Raw genomic sequence first — 21386 nt, forward strand, 5'->3', positions numbered from 1 at the left:
GTCTGTTTCGTGTGGAGGCCAAGGGTCACCACACTTAGAATCTCTCTCTTACAGCTGAAAGACCATGGTGGGGGCAAGAAGCTTCGCTGGCCTTAGTCATACAGCTGGTATTGAAACTGATGGTGCCACGGACGGAAGGAAACAGAATCTGACTCAACACCTTAGGGATGACTGCAGAATGGCAACCCACTCCAGTGTTCTTGCCTGGAGAATCCCAGGGATGGAGGAGCCTGGTAGGCTGCCATCTATGGGGTTGCACAGAGTCGGATATGACTGAAGCGACTTAGCAGCAGCAGCAGATCAGGAACACCTGTTTTTGAGACTTTACCTGAATGAGAAACTCATGAGGTGCCTCTCCTTGAGTTTGCTCAGATCTCCAGTCTCCTTTTCTCCTTAACCATAAAATACTAGGTGCTGCCACAAATCATTGGCAAGCTTTGGGATTACCCTGTGCGCTGTTTCTGTTACATCAGGCTGTGTCTGTAAGCCTCGGTTTCCTGCCCTGGAAGATGCGTCAAGAACCAAGCTGGGATGGTCTAGATCAGCATTAAGTGTTCTCAGGAGGTGGTACTGGAGTCAGGAACCCAAGTGGAGGGCAGAAGCATGGCAGGGCTCATGGGAAGGAAGGTTTTCTACTTAAAGTTTGAAAATTGTTGGAAAGATCAGTCCCCACCCCTGACCCTGGCCCCCCCATATAACATCACTGTAGAAACTGTCTTGTTCAGTCGCTAAGTCATGACTCTTTGCTATCCCATGAATGTAGCACGCCAGGTTTCCCTGTCTTTCACTATCTCCTGGAGTTTGCACAAATTTGACTATTGAATCGGTGATGCCATTCAACCATCTCATCCTCTGTCACCCTCTTCTCCTCCTGCCCTCAATCTTTCCCAGCATCAGGGTCTTTACCAATGAGTTGGCTCTGTGCATCATGTGGCCAAAGTATTGGAGCTTCAGCATCAGTCCTTCCAGTGAATATTCAGGGTTGATTTCCTTTAGGATTGACTGGTTTGATCTCCCTGCTGTCCAAGGGACTCTCAAGACTGCCTACTTTTAATAAATACCTCGGGGTGACTGCTGTCAGGAAAGTTTGAGAATCAGTAGACTACTGGATTTCTAAAAGACCCTGTAGTCTTTAGTCTGTTTTCTCCTAAAACCAAAGACCAAAAGCCATGGCGGTGAGAGTGGGAACGAATTCACTGAACTACAAGTGAATGAGAATTTATTAGGTAGGAAGTGGCGAAGGTGCAGCACAAACAGGAGTAGGCAACACGCAAACTGAACGGAACCCGAGATTCCGGGAAAAAAAATCTGTCGTTTACACAATTGGCCACTTCCACCCGCACTGATACAGGGCTTGTTAGGGGAGATGAGGGAGATATTTCAGTGGTAGGACTGGTGGTTCCGAAATGCTGTATACACCGTCTCCGTGAAGCTTTCAAGGCGAGGCCGCCGGCTCAAGGTCGAGATTTCAGAGTGGACGCAGCCAGACCCACCAAGATGGCTACGATCGTGAAGCCCTGGGCGGCGATCCGGGTACGCATCATGAGCTGGGAGCGCTGGCTCTGTCCACGGTGGAAGCAGTAGAGGCCATAGGTAAGGGCGGCCGCAGTGCCCAGGCAGCCTGAAGAGGCGACAAAGCAGGTGGGAAGTGGCAGGTCCGGCTCCAGAGGGCCCCTCCCCTCTTTGGGCTTCCCTCTCCAGGGTCAAGATATCCTTAAACAGGAGCTGAGGAGAGCGCGCCGTGAGGTGGGGCCGAGGTGGGAGGGGTGGGCAGAAGGAGGGCCGGGGCGGGGGGGGGTCCTCGGAGTCAGAGTCCGCCGCGTCCCAGCGTCCCCAATCCCGTCCAGCTCCTACTCCAATCACGTTCACCCCTCACCGCCCGGCCCCTTCTCATTCCGGTCACCCCACTGGGGTCCCGGTCCTCCCCTATTTCATTCCCTCCGCATCACTGCCCTCTTGGTCTACAGTTCCAACAGCTCCCACTTGCTTACCTATGGGTACCAGTGGGTTCTCGCGGGTCTTGCGAATAAACTTTTCCTTGAAGCTTTCCGAAGTGCTGTATACACTGGGGCTAAAGCCTTCAATGACTGGGGGCTGCGACGGTTCAAAAGGTGCCTCCGGAGTGACACGGCCAGGAGTCTCCATGTTTCGGGCAACAGCAGTAGGCGAAAATTCGGACGCTAAGCCCCGCCTCCTGATGAGGTCATTAAAGGGGGCAGGGAAAAGGGCTTTGCTGAACGTTGTACGCAGGCGCGGTCGCTCGTGGCATTCTGGGAGTTATAGTACCCGGCTTGTGTCGCTGCGAAGAAGACTGCATTTCCCGAAAGCCTGCAAAACCACGTGCTCCACTAGCCGGAAGGAGTCGCTACACGAGGTAGTTGGAGCGAGAAGCAGAGTCTAGTAGTCGGTGCTGTGGTAAGTGCAATGCCCAAAGCCAAGGGAAAGACTCGGAGGCAGAAATTCGGTTATAATGTTAACCGGAAGCGTCTGAACCGGAATGCTAGACGGAAGGCAGCGCCGCGGATCGAATGGTGAGGAGACCGGGGTTCAGACGGCAGGAGACCTCGGCCAGGACGGCTAGCGAGATGACAGTCCCGCGATCGCCCTCTTTTTTTCCCGTAGCTCACACATCCGACATGCCTGGGACCAGACCAAATCGGTGCGGCAGAACCTGGCCGAGATGGGTTTGGCTATGGACCCCAACAGGGCAGTGCCCCTTCTTAAGAGAAAGGTACTGACATGGTCCCGGCCTTGCCCTCCGCCCCCACACCATCCTTAGCTGGCTTAATCCTGTTACCTCCCTCACGCCCTTGGGTTTGCGACTTCCCCACAGCCAACTCGGCCAGCCTGACAGTGCGTTGAGATTACCTTTAGTATCTCCCTCATACTGCCTCCCCAGCACACATTGGACCTGGGTTGGAGCTTCCGTTTTCCTTCGGCACTCACTTTATCCTTCTGAAATTAAACTGTTTGGATCCCTTGGCATCTCAGTTTTCCAGAATTTATCTTTTTCTGCCCTTAACTTTCCTAATAAGGAGTTTGGAATCCTTACTGCTCCTCACACTTTTCCTCGGTTATCCAATCGTCCTTGGTCTGAGGCTTCCCTTGGGCTAGTTTCTCCAGAAGAATTCTTTTTCTGGACCACTTTCAAAAATCGCACCCCCTTTCACTCAGTAACTTCTTTCCTACTTTAATTCATTGACACTTGTAAATACTTGATGGTATGTCATGTTATATATTTATCTGTTTATTGTCTGTGCATCTTTCCTCCAACATAATCTGCTTGGGGACAAGAACTCTGTTCCATTCACTACTAAGCCTCACTCGGTGGTGCTTAGGATGTGACTAGTGGTCTACAGTTAATGAATGGACTTGCTGGTTGGGTTTGTCCTGTTGCCTTCAGGCAAATTTCTTATTATCTCTATGCTGGAGGAACAAGGCACTACTGTTTATTGAATAAATGTGAAACTATAGCCAAGCACTGTCAGCTTGCTCCTTGCATAAGAGAAGGCATCTGACCTCTCTCCCTCATTGAAAAGTCTAAAGTGCTTTCATGTGCATTGCCTCATTTGATAATCACACAGTGAAGTGAGGCAGGCAAGGAATATTCTGCCCATTTTATAGATGGGCGCAGAAAGATAAACTGCTTACTTGAGCATCTTGGGGACCAAAAAGCATCCGGGGCATTAGTTCTTTGGTCATCTAGTCTTGCCTGCCCTTGTGGAGGGGCCCTTATGGATAACGCAGTTGTGTTGGGATGGGCAGGAACCTTTAGAATTCTCCCTCATCCAGGATAATTTCTTCTGGCTACTGTTCTCATGGTCTCTGTTCTCTGCAGGTAAAGGCCATGGAAGTGGATGTAGAGGAGAGGCCTAAGGAGCTTGTGCGGAAGCCGTATGTGCTTAATGGTGGGTGTGGGTCATAATTTCTCTAGGTCAGCATCCTATACAGGCCTGGAAAGGACCCTCAGATGTTCTCAGTGTACAGATGGAGAAACTGAGGTTCAGAGGGAAGAAGTGAGCTGGTCCAGGGCTCAGCTGGCAAAGTTAGAGCTGTGTCCTGGCTGAGATGTTTTCAGTCTACTGACTAAGTTCCAATGCATGAAGGGAGGCCAGAGATGTTCAGGGAGGACCTAACCGGTGCCTGAGAGGATAAAGGAGAAAACATCAAGTCTCAGGCATGAATTCAGCTTCTCATGAGTTTAAGGATGAACAGATTTTTTTTTAGAGATTCCACCATATAATCTTTCCAGTGAGGATGGGATGGTTGGATGGCATCACCGATTTGATGGACATGAGTTTGAGTAGGCTCCAGGAGTTGGTGATGGACAAGGAAGCCTGGTGTGCTGCAGTCCATGGTGTCTCAAAGAGTCAGACACGACTGAGCGACTGAACTGAATCTTTCCAATGATAAATCAACTTTATGTATTTTAAGGCTATAGAGACCAAATATTAAAACAAGAGGGTAAATTCTGCAAAGTTTATAAAGATTTGAATGACCAGAAATTTAAAAAACAGTATTTATTTATTTTTGGCTGTGCCTTCATTGCTGCTCAGGCTTTTCTCTAGTTATGGCTTGAGCATAACTCAGGCATGCACAGGCTTCTTATTGTGGAGGCTTCTCTTCTCGTGGAGCACAGGCTGTAAGCACAGTCTTCAGTAGTTGCAGCACATGGACTCAGTAGTTGTGGCTCCTGGGCTCTGGAGCACAGGCTCAATAGTTGTGTCCATGGGCTTCGTTGCTCCACTGTATGTGAGCTCTTCCCAAATTAAGTATCGAACCCATGTCTCCTACCTTGGCAGGCCAGTTCTTTACCTCTGAGCCACCAGGAAAGCCCTCTGACCAGACATTTGATATAGAATTCCATGAATTCCTGTCTGTAGTCTATTTCAGTGATTCTTGTAAGAGTTACTGCACAGGATTGTATATACAAAATCATGTGTACTTACTATAGTGAAAGCTAATCTTAAAAAGTTTTAATTCTTTAATTAAAAATTTTTTAAATTATGGTAAAAAAAAAACCCCACAAAATTTACCATTAAAAAATGTTAATTGTGGCTAAAGTAAAAACCCTCAAAATTTACCATCATAATCATTTTAAAAATACATAGCTCAGTAGTATTGTGTGTGTGTGCTTAGTTGCTAAGCCATGTCCAACTCTTCTGACCCCTTGGACTGTCGCTCTCCAGGTCCTCTATGGATAGGTTTTCCCAGGCATAATACTGGAGTGGGTTGCCATTTCCTTCTCTAGAGGATCTTCTCCATCCAGGGATTGAACCTGCATCTCCTGCATTGCAGGCAGATTGTTTACCGCTGAGCCATCAGAGAAGCCCAGCTATTTTAGGAGTGAGGCCATATTGACTCCAGAGTTTGGTTTTCCCCCTCATGTGGAACAGTAAGGTGCCTCGGGCCCTAGTTCCTACAGCTCGAGTTCTCATTTATTCACACCTTTTCATTTCACGTATTAATACTTTTAAGAGGTTCTCAAAGAGTTTTAGAGCTGGAATGGAGCCCTGCATTGTGGACAAGCAATGTATCTTCATCTCTGTCCCTAGTACCTGGCACTAAGTAGGGATTTTTAGTTTGGTGCCTTCCTTTCACCCATCTGAGACCCAAAGAGAGATGACTTATTGCCATACTGAAGGATGCTTGTGCCACAGGGAGAGCCTGGGACCCGAGGGGCTAATGAAGAAGATTCTAGCACTGAATTTGGAGAGGAAGAGGGAAAGGTCATCACTTGGCCAGTGTAGCAACTGTTGTGGCTTGGGATTGACTGAGCAGCTCAATTTATGCAGGAAGCAAAGCTTCATTCCCTGTCTCTTGGCTTCTCTCAACCCAGACCTGGAGGCAGAAGCCAGCCTTCCAGAAAAGAAAGGAAACACACTGTCGAGAGATCTCATTGACTATGTTCGCTACATGGTGGAGAACCATGGGGAGAACTATAAGGTAAGTGGTTCAGGCCTGGCAGGAGGAACCACTTGGGCCCTTGGAGAAAGTACCCTGGGCCATTTGGGGTCTGATCTGCTTGGCTAGTGCCTGTTTCCTGAGATTGAGTGGAAACAAAGAGTAAAGATACCCTAGGAAATGGATCCCTTTGACAGAATGCTTATAACTGGGTAGACTAAGTAGCCTATGGTGCATATCCCACTCATAAATATATATTGTTTGCTCACATGGTATTTTTAATGGACTGCAGGTGACCCTTGGACAACTTGAGAGTTAACCTGTTTAATTTACAGTTGGTCTTCCAAGTCTGCAGTTCCTCAAATCTAAGGATTCAACCAACCATGGACCATGTAGTGCTATAGTATTTACTCTGAAAAATACCCATTATAAGTGGACCCATGCAGTTCACATCTGTGCTGTTCAAGAGTTAACTGCTGTTCAGAGGTTAACTCCCATTTTAGTTATGGGAGGTTTCAAGTAAAAGTCCTTATTTTTTTTGGCTTCTCTTAAAAATGGAAAGATCTGGCTACACTGGACCCCTGTGCCCAGGTGGGATCAGTTGGTGATGGATGAAAAATGAGCTGCTCAGCTTGTTTCAGCTCCTGCTTAGTCCCTGAGGGCACCTGTACCCATTTTCCCACATACACTGTCTTTTGACGTGAGGAATCTGAATCTCAGGGATGGGCAGTACCTTGCCCAACTCAGGGTTAGGGATTTGAACTTGGCCTGTCCAGCCTTCTTCATTCAAGTGGCCCTTTTCCTTCCTTAGGCTATGGCGCGGGATGAGAAGAATTACTATCAAGATACCCCAAAACAGATTCGGAATAAGATCAACGTGTACAAGCGTTTTTACCCAGCAGAGTGGCAAGCCTTCACCGATTCTTTGCAAAAGAATAAAATGGAGGTTGAGTGACTGGTTTATGCCTGCCCCAGGATGAGGCTTCCTCCTGGACCAGAGAAGCAAGGAGGGGTGTGCATCTACACATGAGGCCGGCCAAACCCCATGGAATCAAAAGGTTACAATGCGTGTGCGCGCGCGCACACAGACACACACAATCCCTCTCACATTTCACTTTGGAGAAGATACTGTCTCCCAGAGGCTCCAATTTATATTCTTCTAGGGGCTCTGGGAAAAGCCAGAACCTGTTGTTTTCTGAGCGGGCAGTTTGTTTGAATATAGTCTGTGTACAATAAAATAGTTATTTTTACTTCTCTGACAGTTTTGTATTTGCCCTCCCAGCCAAGCCCTGAGGCTGCCCCTTCAATAACCTCCTCAACCAAAGTAAAGAGGCCATTCAGTCCTTTGCACATTCATGTACCCTCCTAGGCACAGCTGCCCTCCCTTTTCTCCCCTGTTCTGGTTCTACTGCTCGCTACCTTGGTTTCCTGAATAGCAGTTCCACTATCACTTATATAAAAAAGTGAATCACTCACTTAGTCATGTCTGACTTTGTGACCCATGGACTGTAGTCTGTTAGGCTCCTCTGTCCATGGGATTCTTCAGACAAAATACTGGAGTGGGCAGTCATTCCCTTCTCCAGGTATCTTCCTGACCCAGGGTTAGACCCTGGGTCTCCTGCACTGCAGGCGGATTCTTTACCATCTGAGCTGACTAATACTTCTATGGAAGGCTGGGCTGCTTGGGAGGGGCCTCCAGTGCCGGCCCCACCCCAGGCTGGGGGCTGGTGGACTGGTTTTCTGTGCCCTGGTCTGAAGCCAGCTGTGGCTCAAGCGCCAGCAGGTAAGATGCTTTGCAGCTGCTTCCTGATCCGCCTTCAAGTGACCTGCCTTGGCGGCATGTCTTTTGAGCCTGAGGTCCCCAAGCCTGCTTTCTGAGATGTCCGCTGGATTGCTGAATGCAACTCTGCCGTGTACAAAGTCCCGGGCTACACACTGCGTGGCATTCCTTCGGGCCTGGCCTGTGTAGTGTGGTGGCATGATTGGTATGTAGTAGGATTATGGTCACAGTGTGAGGTGGGTGCTGGGCATTTTCTTCTCTTGATTCATTATCGTCAGGTATTAATAATACAAAAGCCCTGTTCCCGAGGTTTCTCCTGAAATCACATAAAATTTGTCTCCCCTCACTACTCTAGAAAAGGACTTAAGTGTTTTTACATAGAACATTTCACATAAAACCCACAAAGTTGTGTGGTTTTATCTTCTTGCAGATAAGGAAGCAGGATTGAGAGGCATTAACATGGGATTTGAAGTCAGTCTGTCCAATGACTAAGCCTGGACTTTCCCTTGCTGGCCTTCTCTTCGGCCACTGAAGGCAGCCCACCATCTCACACTATTAAGGCAGGCTGGACACTGGACAGAAACCTGCCTACTGGACCCGGCTTGCTGGACTTCAGCAGTGACTGTCACTGTGAGCACAGGCTTTAGGAATGCAAGTCCTTCAGAGCATTCTGAAATCAGGCCTGTGACTGGGCCAGGCCCTTAACCTTGTTTCTTCATCCAGTTCAGCTCCCATACCATAGGGCTTTGGGGAAGCCTTCCATACCACTTTCCTCTGCCCCTAGGCTGTGTCAGTGTTCTGGAGTCCCCACAGCCCCGACTTCCTGTAGCCAGTGCCAGTAACTATCTTTTAGTCTGGTTGGACATCCCCTACCAGACTGGGCTTGAGTGCAGGGACCTTGTGAGGGAACTAGAGAGCCCAGCCCAAGGGCAGGTGTTGGGGGGACACTTGTGGAATGGTGCCACCTCCACTCTGACCTCTGGTGTGGAGGCAGTCAGAGCTGTTCTCCAGTTCTGTAAAGCAATTAAATTTCAATTAAATTAAAAAACAGCATTGCTACCATTAAAAAGTTCTCACTTCCATTTTCATGCCTAGCTCTGGCCCTGTCAGCTAGAACTCCTACAAGGGTTTGGTTATCTCCCCAAAAGTACTGTTAGGCCAAAGCTGATGTACCCACCCACCCCAATGTGGAGTGAAGGAATTGAGATTTGCTGTGGGAAGTGTTCTGGGACCACCCTCCATAGCTGTCCCTCCCTGGGACAGTTAAGCACCAAACACATGATTGTTCCTCAAAATCAGAATTTATATGAAACCACCACCGAATTTTTGGCATTTATTGTACACAGCCACCAACACTCCATTTTATGCAGTTTGTGGGCCTGGGTTCACAGGGCATGGGCTGGGACAGCAAGGCTCCTTTACTTCAGATCTTTAATGACAATCTTCCCCTTGTCCCTTTATGGGCCCATCTCCATAAGGAGAAGGAGGCAGCAGGGAAAGCTGGAGGTTTCCCTTTAAATAGTTACTAGAGAAGACTTGGAGAATGTGACAGCAGACGGCGAGGGTGAGAGGCAGACTGCTGACCATGCAGGTCTGAGGTCTGGGGCAGCTGTGAGAGGACGAGAATAGACACCACAGACGCGGTTCAGCGGCTGGTTTGAGATGCTGGCAGTTGCTACTAAACTAGCCTAAGAACAAAATATTTTCCAAAGGCAAGTGGAAACATTTTTCTGGAGAATCTGGGGTCTCATTCAGACACGCTAGAGTTGTGAAATTTTCCACCAGCTTTCTGAGGAGGGTCCGGAGGCCCTGAGGGACCAACTTCGCCTCCTCTCCAGTCCTCACAGCTGGATACCACTGTTGGCACAAGCTTACAATGGATGGTTCTGAGCACCAGGAGGTGCCAGAGGAGGCTTCTTGGGATGGGCATTTGGTCCAAGGTGGTGGTCCCAGTAGCCTCAAGAGCCCTGTTGCCTAGACCATCCACATGTCCAGGATCTGGGCCAGGCTGACCTCTTTTCAGAAGGACAGTAGCAGGTCAGAAGCCATGATTTCATTCAAACAACCTTAAGAACAGAAGCTCCCAGTGTCAGGGTGTGTGATTCATAGGTTCAACCGGCACGTAGACAGCTTCCTTCCCAAGCACGAGTGGGCACTGTATGGTCTTCATGAGAGTACGAGAGCTGCCCAGCCACCCATTCACTATTCCCAAGCTCAGGTGGGGCAGAGGGGGAAACATGGTGTCATCCAGGTTAGTCAGGAACTGCACTTGGAGATGAACAGTTTCCCCAGAGCAGTCATCTAGGCTCTTGAACCAAAGTCACATTCAGGAACAACTATGTGAGAGCACAAGGTAGTTAGCTGTTCTTAATAAAGGCCCTTCCCCGACCTTGCCCAGTCTGGTCCTGGTAGGGACCAGAACACAAGTAGTGTCTGGCACCCCGCTTGGAGGCCAGGCCAGCTGAGTGCTGCTGTCAGCCACAGACATGAGCACACCCACAGGCCAACAGGACATCCATCCAGTCTGTACAGGTACCCTGGACCTTCGGTGCTCCTCAATGGTGTCTTCTGGTGTGCCCTGGGACCTGCTGGTTCTGAGACTGGTCTTTGAAAGCTGCTCAAGTACATAACTCTATTCAGGTTCACCTCCTGACAGCGGGGACTTTAAAAACTGTCCTACATAGTGATATGCATTAGACCAAAGGCAGATCTTAATTAGTAGAAAAGGGCGCCCCTCTCCAAAACGCTGGCTCCAAGAGTAACTTTCAAGTATTAACACTAGAGGACAAGGTGAAGTTCACAGAACAGAGAAGTCAAGTCTTAACTTCTGCCAGCAAAATGAATTGTCAGCAGAGTTTCAAAGGCTACTCTAAAACCCAAGTCATTCCCAAAATATTCAAAATAAAATCAGTCAAATCACTTCTTAAGACAAAGTTAATCGGAATTTCAAAGAAAAGTGATTCTATTCTGAGATACCTTCCCGGCCCGCCCTTCTTGCACCCGCCACAGTATGAAACTGTAGCACGCTGAGTAAATGTCAAATGAAACAAAGGCACATGATCTCTATTCTCAATTAAAAAGCAAACTGAGTTGGTTACCTCCTCAAAAAAAAGGCCCATTTGTGGCTGTTGACTGTTCAGTGGCCTCTTGACAGACAAAAGTTTCCTTCTGTCTGCACTGAAGAGTCAATACAGACAGTCTTTAACTGGCTGATCACTGGAAACAGGAGAATAGTGGAATGTGTGCTGGAGAGGACACCAGCTACTCTGTCCAGCTTTGCCTGAGCTGCTCAATCAGGAGGTCCAGGAAGGCTGTGCGATATACTCAAGGATACCCATCGGGTGGTCTCCTCATTCTTATTTAAGAGTAACTATGATGAAATTGCCTCTCCCAGAGTCATTTGTTACCTCTACAGAGTTTGTGTCCCTTTGACATATTAGGCCAAGTGCTGGAGTTCAAGTTTATGTGGGTCATCGTGAAGTTCTATGACATCAAGTACAGCCACAAAGGGTCGGGGGAGCGAGAGCTCTGTCTCCATTGACACACGTAGCTTACCACACTGTCATTCATGATTCCAGCTATTTTCCTCAAAGATCCAAATTTTCCATGACAGTCATCTGGGGTTTGGATAACAGCACCTAGAAACAGAGCCTAAAACTTGGGCCTGTTCCTTTGATAAATAAATAAATAATTAAATGCAGTCTGGAGGCCAACATCCTGCTCCCCTGACAAGTTTTCCCAGGAACACAGGCAGGCTCCTTCCTTCCCCAGACTTATGTAAACATGGGCATTGGCACAGTTAAGTGTAAGAGTAGCAGCTTCTGACTCCAGATTGGGGTGGGTGCGGGTTTCAGTTTCTCTGATTAGGGGGTGAAGACCACTTGCTCTGTATTTAAGAGGTTATCGGGCTGGACCTCAACCTTGGGAAAGCAGGGAGGTTTCAGGAAGCTCCTTGCCAGGATCTCTAGATTCCTCCTCAAGCTTCCTATCTTCATGGCTCGGTTAGAAAGCCACCATCTAAATCACCCCTCTTTAAAAGGGATGGCCCAGAGAGGCAGGGATTGCACAAGGCCACGAGCCAGCTGGGGTTGGAGGATAAGGCAGGACAGGGAGTCTGAGCCCATGGCTTACGGCCCAGAACCTGCCCACACAAGAGGGTGCAAAATCACCAGGAGGGATCAGTCTAGGGTTAGGGCGTACTTTGGACACCTACACCAGTCCTCACCCCCTGGGACCAGCAGGGCGGGGAGACTGGAGCCTGCTGAGCAGCTCGCTGTAGAGGTCAGAGGATGAGGCCGCCTTCCCTGATGAAAGTGGGATCCACTTGCTGCTCAGAACAAGCGAGACACTGCCATCTCCCAGCCTTGGCCTCAGCTGCCTCCCTGCTTCAGCCTCATGGCTAGCTCGCCAGGAGGGCTTCTGTGTGGTTCCTGGCCTCACCCTGGCCTGCTCTCGAGGGTGAGGAAGGAAAAAGGGAAGTGATGCTATGTGGCCCGTGTCCCAGGCCTCGGCTGGAGATGAAGAGGCAGGAGGAGCGGAGCTGGGGTCCCCAGGGCTGGTGAGCGGGTGGGCGCCGGCCTAGGAGAGAAGCTCCAGGAGCAGTTTCCAGATGTGCACCGTGCCCGGATTTTCAAAGCTGGTTCCTGCAGGGGCGATGCTGGCCGCCAAGAGGAAAACTTCCCGCTGGCTGTCGACGGCCTGCAGACCCAGCTCCTGCTGCAGCTCCACCATACTCATGGCTTCGCTCAGGTCCTGGGATGAAACGGAGACATCAGGCTGGACTCAGAACGTGTCCCAACAACCCACCCTTGTCATCTGTGAAATAAACTGTTCAACGGCTCCCTGGGGGGAAACACTGGGGCCTAAGTTCTCTCTTGGCCACTTGGTCTAAACTCACTTCCTCATCTCTGACTTTCCTTGGTATCAACTTCTTTCCATCCCCTCATTCTCACCCACAGCCACTGTGCTGAGAAACAGCACGTCCTCTAAGTCAGGCATTGTGATAGGTACTTACCTTATTTAACTCACTGTCCATACTAAACTGATGGGGAAATCAGCTCAGGGAGGTGATACCATTTAGCAAAGGAAAACAGGGATATGTGGCAGAGCCAGGTTTCAGACCCAGGTTGGTTTGATGACCAAGTTTATGATCTTTATAGAAATCTTAGCTCAGTTTCCTAAATTCAATGGTGGAGAGATCTTATGGTAAGGTCACTTTCAGACAGAGGCCTCATCTCCGCTAGACTCCTAGAAACCTGCTGAGGAAAAAACAGAGGCCACTACTCAACATGGCTGGTACATTTAATTTCAAGCCTGGCCCAAGATTAAAAGGTTTCTTCTTGAAGCAGTTCATAGAATGATGGGACCTTAGGTGCTGTCTCCTGTAAAGTTCAAAATCATAGTTATATATAAGATGATGGCATGATTCATTGTCCAAACTGGGTCACATCTGAGACTCAAAGTAGGAACTAGTATAGTTATATCAGAGCAACAGGCATAGCTGGGGCCTGTCCCAGGCAGACCAGAACCTAAGGTTACCCTGTTTATAACTGTGCCAGGTATTTCTTGATAGGCAGGGGAAACCTGAGGTCTAAGACAGACAGCATGTCTCCAAGCCAGGCTGGAAACAGGTCCCACAGCTCTCAGGGTCAAGGGCCCACACCACCTGAAACACAACAGGGCTCTACTGAGGCAGAGAACGGCACCGTAAGTATGTGATGCCAAGAGTTACTGGGCCAGGAGATGTATATAGAATAGAGTGAAGAGCAGGAAATTTGAGGATCTGAGCTCAAGACCTGGCTTTGCCACACAGCAGCTGTAACTCTGGGCTAACGTCAAGGCCTATAGTGAGGTCATGATTACAGTGTGCTTAGCATGCTATGAGCACACAGTAAATATTAGTTATTATTATTAAACTTGTTAACTTCTTACCACTTCCCAGCTATGGCTCTCTGATCGAGTCAGACATCATTAAGGACATATCAGAGTGGAAAAGGTGCAATTGGAGTACGACTTCCCAATTTACTACTTTCAAGGTGTACAAACTGTCTCTGAGCTTCAGATTCCCTGTCTGTAAAATGGAAACAGTATCCCATATCTTACAGAGTGAATAGAAACATCAGATGAAATATTATTTGAAACCACACCTCAGACACAGTGGACACAGAGAAATTATTTTTCTCATTCTTCCAGGATGACAAATGACAGGGAGGCAGAGAGGCAGGCAGAGAGGATGAGGGGTGAGGAATGAGGACGCAGCCCAGGTAGCAGTGGGGGTGCCAGTCAGCCTTGTGCCGCAGGCCACGGGTCTAGGCCCGAACCCCTCTGGTGCTCCCGGCCCCAGGCATCGTGGGTCAAGCCCAGCCGACCTCGGCCAGCCTCCCACGGCCCTCACCTGCTTGTTGGCCACCACCACAACAGGCAGGTCAGGGTCCTTGTCTAGCAGCTTGTGCAGCTCCTGTCGGGCCCACGGCAGCCGCAGCCGGTCAGCGGAGTCCACCATGAACACCAGCACGTCCACTTCATTCACAAACTCCTTCCAGTAGAAGCGCAGATTCTGGCTGCCGCCGACTGAGGAGAGGCCAGGGGCCAGCTCAGAGCCTCCCTGGGCCCGGGCTCTCTACTTACAGCCCACCCCCACCTCACTTCCAGTCTCCCAAGCCTCCGCTGGCCAGTGGAGCAAGGGAAAGTCCATGGGTTCCTGAGCCAATTGGACTTGGGTGCAGCTCTAGCAAGGGAAAGTCCACGGGTTCCTGAGCCAATCGGACCTGGGTGCAGCTCTAGCTCTGACAGCTATATCTCCCTGAGCAGGTCAACACCTCTGAGCATCAGTCTCCTCCTCACTGAACTTACCTAACAGGTTGCAGCAAAACCCCAAAGTACTGTACGCAATGTACCTTTCACAGGACTGGGGATAACATGTCCTTAATACACAGTACTCTGGTTCTTCCTCCTGGGCTGTCCTGCCTCCTCCCAATCCCTAGCTTCCTCTCAGGTCAGTGGCTGTGGTCAGCAGCCAGGACCCCCTGTGCTGCCTGAGAACAGCCATTCTCCACTCAGTTTTTCTAGTTCAGTCTGGTTGCCCCACTTTCTTTCCTTGGAAAGGCCATACTCAATCCTGCCACCATGTGGCTGTCCAAGTAGCACCTCCCCCAACCTGGGTTGCTTTCCTGTTCCTCTGTGTCCCTCTGCAAAGTCCTCAATGGTCACCCCCGCATCCTAGTGTTTCTGATTAGACTTCTGACACTTGTGGACTCAGCTCTTTGAGAGTTAGAGCTATGTATCTCTGGATCCCTCCAAAGCCCTCAGCACAATGCCTGGCACATAGCAGGCACTCAACAAGTATATACTGAGTACTTACTAGGTGCCAAGCACTGATCTGGGTGCTGGGGACACAGAGGTCAGCAAGGCAGGCAGGGGGGCCCTGCTCTCAAGGAGCTCCCTCTGTAACCAAGACCAACACAGCAGTAACACAAAAACACATTCCACAAAGGAAGGACATAAAACAGGAAAAGTGAAAGTGGTGGGGCGGGGTGGGGGTGGTGTCTGCTGGTAGCTTTGGATTGGGTGGTCTGAGAAGGTGGCCTAAGGAGGTGGCACGTGAGCTGAATCTGGGATGATGACAAGGAGCTGGTCATGAAGAGAGGCAGAGAAAACCGTTATAGGCACCAGGCAGGGCAAGATCATGTTCAAGAAACAGAAGGCATTCAGGGTGGCTGAGGCATCGCCAGAGGGGGAGGAGCCACAACCAGCAGGGATGGCCAGGGCTGGACCACCCAGGGCCTGTAAGGCCACAGTGAGGCCATGGGGAGCCCCTTAAACATTTTAAGCAAGAATGACATGAAGTGATATGGATTTCTGAAAGATGCTGCTGGTCAACATTGAGGACAGAAGTGGAATCAGGGAAGACCAGCAAGGAGACTGTTGTAGTACTGATAGGTGACCGTGGATTGGGACGAGCAGGAAGAGATGGAGGTGAGAAGAAATGGACAGATGCAAACTCTACTGGAGGATAAAGCTGACAGAACTAGCTAATAAAATAGACACAGGAGGTGGGTGGGCAGGGGCAGGGGAGGGGAGGGAAAAGTCAAAGACCCACAAAGGGCTCATTCTCAGCCAGGCTCCAGGCCAAGCAATGCAGACAACCACAGCAAACTGAGTGCTGTGGCAGGGGAAAGGCCCCATACTTGAATAGGAGATCCGGGTTTGAATCCAGGTTGAGTGACCTTATTGAGCCTGGATACTGTCTCTGCCAGACAGAGTGGGCCTCAACTGCAGAACCCCCATCTGAATCTTCTGTGTCCTGGGCATGAGATGGAGACATGGAAAGCATGCTGAAAGGACTGAATCTCAGGTAAATATCAATGTTTGCTACAGTCAGGGAGGAAAGATGTAGCCAGGGCAGGCTAGCAGGCAAGGCCCTGAGACCAGAGGAACTGGCCCATTCAGGCCAACGGCCAGGCCTTGAGTCTGATCCCACCAGTTTGGCACTTAACTAAACCCACTGAGTCTTTATGGTCTGAGTCCTATGGCTGGCAGAAATCTACCTGTCCCTCTACCTGGACACAGGTAGTAAAGTACTGCTGCCCTCTCAATACCCTCTCTCCTATCCTCTCCTGAGATCCCAAGAAGCCTAACATTGAGGGCAGGAGGCTACTCAGATTCTCCTTTGATCACTCACTTAACAAGCTCTTTCAGGGTCCTAGGGGCCACAGCTGGATCAGACTTATCTGTGCCCCAGATGCCCAGTCAGGGCAGAAGGAAGAACTCTTAAGCTAGCCTGGGGGTCAGATAAGGCTTCATGGGTTATCACCTTTGACCTAAACCTTGAAGGATGAACAGCAGTTCATAAAGGGATTAACAGTGCATGCAAAGCACAGATGATAAGAAAGAAAACCCTTCAGAAACCCTTCTGAAGCACCCTTCAGAAACCCTGGAGAAACCATGGATTGAGAAGACTGGTGGGCTACACAGTCCATGAGGTCCTATGGGATCCTAAAGAGTCGGACATGACTGAGCGACTCTCACTCACTCACTTCAGAAACAAGCAATGTACTTAACATCGAGAGCCCAGAGCCAGACAGACAGCATTAACTGACTGGCAAGCTGCCTGAGCCTGGATAAATTATTTAACTTTCTGGGCCTCACTGCCTCATGCAGGACATACATAATGAAGGTAATAACTCTTTGCAGTTTTATGGAGTTGTTGGGAGGGTTTTTTAAAGTGCTGTCTGTCAAGTGCTTGGCATACATGAAACTTCAGCTGTGAGTGTATCAGGGTTAGGCACTTGGGCTGCAGTAAGCGTGACGGACAGGCGGCGACCAAACCAGAGAACAGAGCGGTGCTGGACTCCATCCTATGCCCCAGGGACACATGGGAAGAATTTTCTACAGGGGCGCGTCCTGCTTAATTAACAAGCCCCAACGTGGGTCCAGCTGAGATGACGGGGGAGACGGGTGCGGGGGGAGAGGGGGTGTCTGCTCACTCTCCAGCAGGTCCACCTCGAAGTCCCTGGTGGGCAGCCGCACGGAGTTGAAGCCCCAGGTGGGGATGTGGCCTTCCAGCGGTGGCTTCCCCGCCAGCACGCGCAGGAATGTGCTTTTCCCGGAGCCGTCCAGCCCCAGCACCAACACCTCGCGCTGCTCCAGCTCCTCCAGCGCCGGCTCCACGTCTTCCTCGTCCTCGGGCTGCGGAGCACGGGTCAGGCTGCGATTGGCACCCTCCCGCCTCACCCTTCCCGCAGGGAAGACTGAAAGCCCAAAGCGCACATCCCCGCCCTCCCGCCATCAAGGGACTGCCAGGCCCGCTCTGGTGCACAGGCACGAGTGCTGCCAAGAGTCCTGAATTTCCCAAAGCCGTTCTTCTGGCTTTCCCTGGGTGACCTCGTGCAAATTCCTCCCCTTCGCGGAGCCTCAGCCTCCTTAGACTGACAATCCCTCCTCACTCCACCGAGGCAGGACGCGCCGAATCGCGCTAACAAGCCAAACAGCGGCAGGACGCGGGGAGGGGGCGGAGGGCATCCCGGGCTGGATGCACAGCGCAGGCGCCAGCCGAACACGGGCTGCACCCGGCGCGGGCGGGACAGCGTTCCCCGGCCGCGCGCTCGCGCCCCAGCCCCAGCCCCGGCGAGTAAACCGGCGGCCTAAGCGGCGCAGCACAGCACATGCCCCCAAACGCCCACCGGTTCCAGGGTTCCGGGACTCCCAGTCGCCCGCCACGCGCCCACCAGCGCGGCGCCTGCGGCGCCAAGCTCCCAACTCGCAGGGCAGCGGTCACACCCCCTCGGCTGCACGCGCGGAGGCGCCGACCCTCCTCGGGCACTCACGTCCCACTCGTCCCACTGTGGAAGGCCGGCAGGCTCAGCGCCCCACCAGGCCTCGCCTCCGTCCCAGCGCCGCTCCCGTCCGCTGCCGAAGTAGGTCTTCCAGAGGATAAAGAGCACCGAACCGAGCACGGCCGCCGCGCCACCCAGCGCCAGCACCAAGGGGCTCAGCGGCCGCGGCGCCATCGGGGCGGGTGAGGGGCGCGAGTGCCGGTTGCACAGGCCGAGCCAGCCGGCCTGCCGAAGATGGCCCCGCTGCGACTGCCTCGGCCGCGCCCACCCACCCAACCAACCCAGCCCTGCACTACAAGCCCCACAATGCACCGCCGCTGTCGCGACAGGCGGCGGGAGCAGGGGGGCGCGGCCCGGAGCGCGGGGTCCTCCCGCCCACTCCGCTAGGTGCGGTGTGGAGCGAGAGGCTGTGCCTGGGCTGGACGAGACGTGGTTACACTGGCATATACCGAGTACTTGCTGTTAGGGGGTTAGCTCAAGACTGTCTTAGGTTACCCCTTGAAACAGTGCCCCTTGGTAGGGAAAACTGAGGCCCTAGTCGCACCTTCGTGTGTGGGTGCTGCCTGCATTCAACCCCAGGTCGTATGCTTCCTGGGCATCCCTCATGATCTCCGAGAGGAATTGCTATGGTATTGGCAGGTTATGGAGTGGCAGAGGCCGGATTGGAACCCAGGTCCCTGACTCTTAGTACTGCCTACCTTCTGTTGGCTGCTGCTTGGCTCCCAGGGGTTCTGCTCTCTTGAAAGCCCTTGGCATCCTGGTGAAGCCAGGAGGGGCAGGGAATCAGTGTTTAGACCTGACCACTTTGTCCCGTGACCCTCCGTGACCCAAAGTTTCCAGGGTGTAGCTCAAGGAGGAAAAGCAGGAGAAACGGGCCTGGAGTACTCAAGAGGAGGAACCCCATGAGAAACTCTGGGGTGAATGGGTTAATTTTTATTGTAAACCACTTCAAGCCATTTTATAGACCAGGGTGGACCCTGGGCTTTTTTCTAGTCACCCGCAGGTATGCTCAGATCTCTCCTGTTTCCTCTGCCTCTCCTTTCCATTTCAGACCCACTTCTGGATAATGTGCATTTTCTATTCCTCACTCCCACCAATCCAGAGAAACTATTCTTACCGGGGTCTCTAACAAACTCATTAAATTTCTTGGTAGTGAAATAAGAGGGGAGAAGATGTTGCCAGTGTTGGTGGTTTAGTCGCTAAGTGGTGTCCCACCCTTAGGACCCCATGGACTGTAGTCTATTAGCATAAGACATTACAAAGACTGGTTAGAACCAGCTAGGTCCAAGATGGTGGAAGAGTCGACTTCCAGTAGACCTTGAGCCTCATCATATGCTCAGCCATACATTAGCATATGCTAAATGATATACCCACCAGTACCATGACAGTTCTGAGGCTAACCATAAAAGGCCAAAAAGTGGGTGGTGGCTTGATTCCTGGAAATCCCTGCCTGCCCTTCCCCCCCAAAACTGGATAATTCTCCTGCTCATTAGCCTATGAAATTACTAAGCCCGTAAAAACTAACATTGATAACATGCAGGGGTCAGTGGGGGCTCCTGGGCACAAGGCTGTTCTGTATCCCCCACTTCTTTGATTATAGGAAACAGCCTTCGTTCAGCCTCCGTGACCCTCCCTGAGTTCCAATGGGCCGATTCAAGCAGTTGTTAATTAGATAAGGGAGGGGTTTTGATACCAGGGAGAAACAAAACAGTCAAGAGCAGCCTATGGCAAGGTCCTGTTTCCCTATCAGAGGATACACACAACACTGTCTTTGAGCTATGTTACAGATACTGAAACCCCCTCAAGGTGGGAGAATGTAAGGAAGATTAACATGGTATGCTGCCCCCAAGGATGTAGACCTCGGACCAGTCCTGTTGCCAAAATCTTGGCTCTGTGTGCACCAATGCCAAAAAGAAATATGGAGACACAATTATCACAATTATGGCGGAGAAGGAAAGGGTGGCTCTATTACTTTGCTAGGCAAAGGGGGAACACGGTAGGCTAGGGACTCAAGAACTGTGCCCCGTCCCTGGTAAGCAGGAAAAGGTTATAGTCAGCAAGGGTATGTGATAAGGATCAAGGTAGTAATAATCTATTCTTCTATTCTTTCTTCTGCAAAGTTTCAAAAGGGTGGGTTTGCTGACAAGGTTAGGGTGTGTGCAGGGTCTTAGGTGGTCTAGTCTCCTAATCTTGAGGAGCCTCTCTGGTCCTTTATTTATTTATTTATTTATTTTTCTCCTTTATTTATTTATTTATTTTTTCAGTGGGTTTTGTCATACATTGATATGAATCAGCCATAGATCTCTCTGGTCCGTTAATCTTGCTTGTTTTGTTGCAGTTTCTCCTTTGATTAGCAACTGTTCTGCTGTTTGGAATTGAGAGAAGGTCATGAAGGCTGGAGTCTTGCCTATAAAATATGCGGACAAAAGGACCTCCATGCCCAGGAACCTCACAGGGCCCTGCTTGGCATCAGTTGGCCATGGAGGTTGATGCTGCTGACTCCAACTTACTTCACCATCAACCTATCAGAAGAATGTCCACGCTCTTTGAACAATTGCTATAAAACTCTTACTTTCCCCAAGTTGAAACACATAGCTTTGAGGGCATAGCCCACTGTGGCCCCCCTTTTCCTGGCAAAATAATATAGCTACTTTTTCCTACTTCACCTCAAACTCTCTGTGATTTGATTCAGCACCGGTGTACAGAGAAGTTGAGCTTTTGGCATCAATATTTCAAGACTCTGCCACCCCTTCTCCTCTTCCTCTCTCTTGCCTTTCCAGATGGCCTACACTCTGTGGGATGTGTTTCTGTCTAAATAAATTCACTTCTTACCTATCACTTCATTTCCAAATTCTTTCACAATGAAGCAAGAACCTTAAACTCACTAACAACAGTAGCATCTTAGTTCTTATCTTGCTTGACTTCCTGGCACCATTTAATAGTGTTAAATCTTAGCAGATGTCTTAGTCTTCTTGGGCTATCATAACAAACAGGAATTTGTTTTTCACAGTTCTGGAGGCTAGGAAATCCGAGATCAAGGGGTCAGCAGATTCAGTTCCCTGCTTGAGTCCTCTTGGCTTGCCACCAGCTGCCTTCTCACTGTGTCCTCACATGGCAGAGAGCAAGCCCTGTTCTCTCTCTGTCTTATATGGGTGCTAATCCCATGATAGGGCCTCACCCTCTTGATCTCATCCAAATTTAATTACCTCCCAAGAGCCCCACCTCCAAATAATATCACTAATTTCATTGGGGGTTGTTGTTATTCAGTCACTAGTCATGTCTGACTCTTTGTGACCCCATGGACTGCAGCACCCCAGTTCTCCCTGTCCTTCACCATCTCCTGGAGTTTGCTCAAACTCATGTCCATT

At 50.4% G+C, this 21386-nt stretch overlaps 3 protein-coding genes across 4 annotated transcripts; 1 reads left to right on the forward strand and 2 right to left on the reverse strand.

Annotated features, from left to right (window-relative positions):
- Positions 1-1202: 1202 nt before the first annotated feature.
- Positions 1203-2205, reverse strand: HIGD2A (HIG1 hypoxia inducible domain family member 2A). The gene is made up of 2 exons (XM_043465842.1): positions 1992-2205; positions 1203-1621 (listed from the first exon to the last, which is right to left on the reverse strand). Exons 1-2 carry the CDS (start codon positions 2143-2145, stop codon positions 1455-1457), a joined length of 321 nt encoding a protein of 106 aa, XP_043321777.1. The 5' UTR covers positions 2146-2205; the 3' UTR covers positions 1203-1454.
- Positions 2206-2292: 87 nt separating this feature from the next.
- On the forward strand, positions 2293-7158 carry NOP16 (NOP16 nucleolar protein). Its single transcript, XM_043465841.1, has 5 exons — positions 2293-2531; positions 2623-2731; positions 3839-3908; positions 5840-5946; positions 6716-7158. Exons 1-5 carry the CDS (start codon positions 2425-2427, stop codon positions 6857-6859), a joined length of 537 nt encoding a protein of 178 aa, XP_043321776.1. The 5' UTR covers positions 2293-2424; the 3' UTR covers positions 6860-7158.
- Positions 7159-9004: 1846 nt separating this feature from the next.
- On the reverse strand, positions 9005-18300 carry ARL10 (ADP ribosylation factor like GTPase 10). Of its 2 annotated transcripts, XM_043465840.1 has the most exons (4): positions 18010-18299; positions 17170-17371; positions 14079-14254; positions 9005-12436 (listed from the first exon to the last, which is right to left on the reverse strand). In XM_043465840.1, exons 1-4 carry the CDS (start codon positions 18190-18192, stop codon positions 12263-12265), a joined length of 735 nt encoding a protein of 244 aa, XP_043321775.1. In that variant the 5' UTR covers positions 18193-18299; the 3' UTR covers positions 9005-12262. The 2 variants fall into 2 exon arrangements, with proteins under 2 accessions (XP_043321775.1, XP_043321774.1); XM_043465839.1 differs by lacking the exon at positions 9005-12436 and having other exon boundaries at positions 13689-14254; positions 18010-18300.
- Between the last annotated feature and the right edge of the window lie 3086 nt (positions 18301-21386).

The sequence above is a fragment of the Cervus canadensis genome, chromosome 4, assembly GCF_019320065.1.
Source record: "Cervus canadensis isolate Bull #8, Minnesota chromosome 4, ASM1932006v1, whole genome shotgun sequence".
Taxonomy (NCBI): domain Eukaryota; kingdom Metazoa; phylum Chordata; class Mammalia; order Artiodactyla; family Cervidae; genus Cervus; species Cervus canadensis.

Coding starts and splice junctions, on each gene's coding strand:
- NOP16 (XM_043465841.1), top strand. CDS start 2,425: ATGCCCAAAGCCAAGGGAAAGACTCGGAGGCAGAAATTCGGTTATAAT. Junction 2,532..2,622: donor GCAGCGCCGCGGATCGAATG/GTGAGGAGACCG, acceptor TTTTTCCCGTAG/CTCACACATCCGACATGCCT. Junction 5,947..6,715: donor ACCATGGGGAGAACTATAAG/GTAAGTGGTTCA, acceptor TTCCTTCCTTAG/GCTATGGCGCGGGATGAGAA.
- ARL10 (XM_043465839.1), bottom strand. CDS start 18,192: ATGGCGCCGCGGCCGCTGAGCCCCTTGGTGCTGGCGCTGGGTGGCGCG. Junction 17,372..18,009: donor CACAGTGGGACGAGTGGGAC/GTGAGTGCCCGA, acceptor CGTGCTCCGCAG/CCCGAGGACGAGGAAGACGT. Junction 14,255..17,169: donor CGAGGTGGACCTGCTGGAGA/GTGAGCAGACAC, acceptor GCCTCTCCTCAG/TCGGCGGCAGCCAGAATCTG.
- HIGD2A (XM_043465842.1), bottom strand. CDS start 2,145: ATGGAGACTCCTGGCCGTGTCACTCCGGAGGCACCTTTTGAACCGTCG. Junction 1,622..1,991: donor GAACCCACTGGTACCCATAG/GTAAGCAAGTGG, acceptor TCGCCTCTTCAG/GCTGCCTGGGCACTGCGGCC.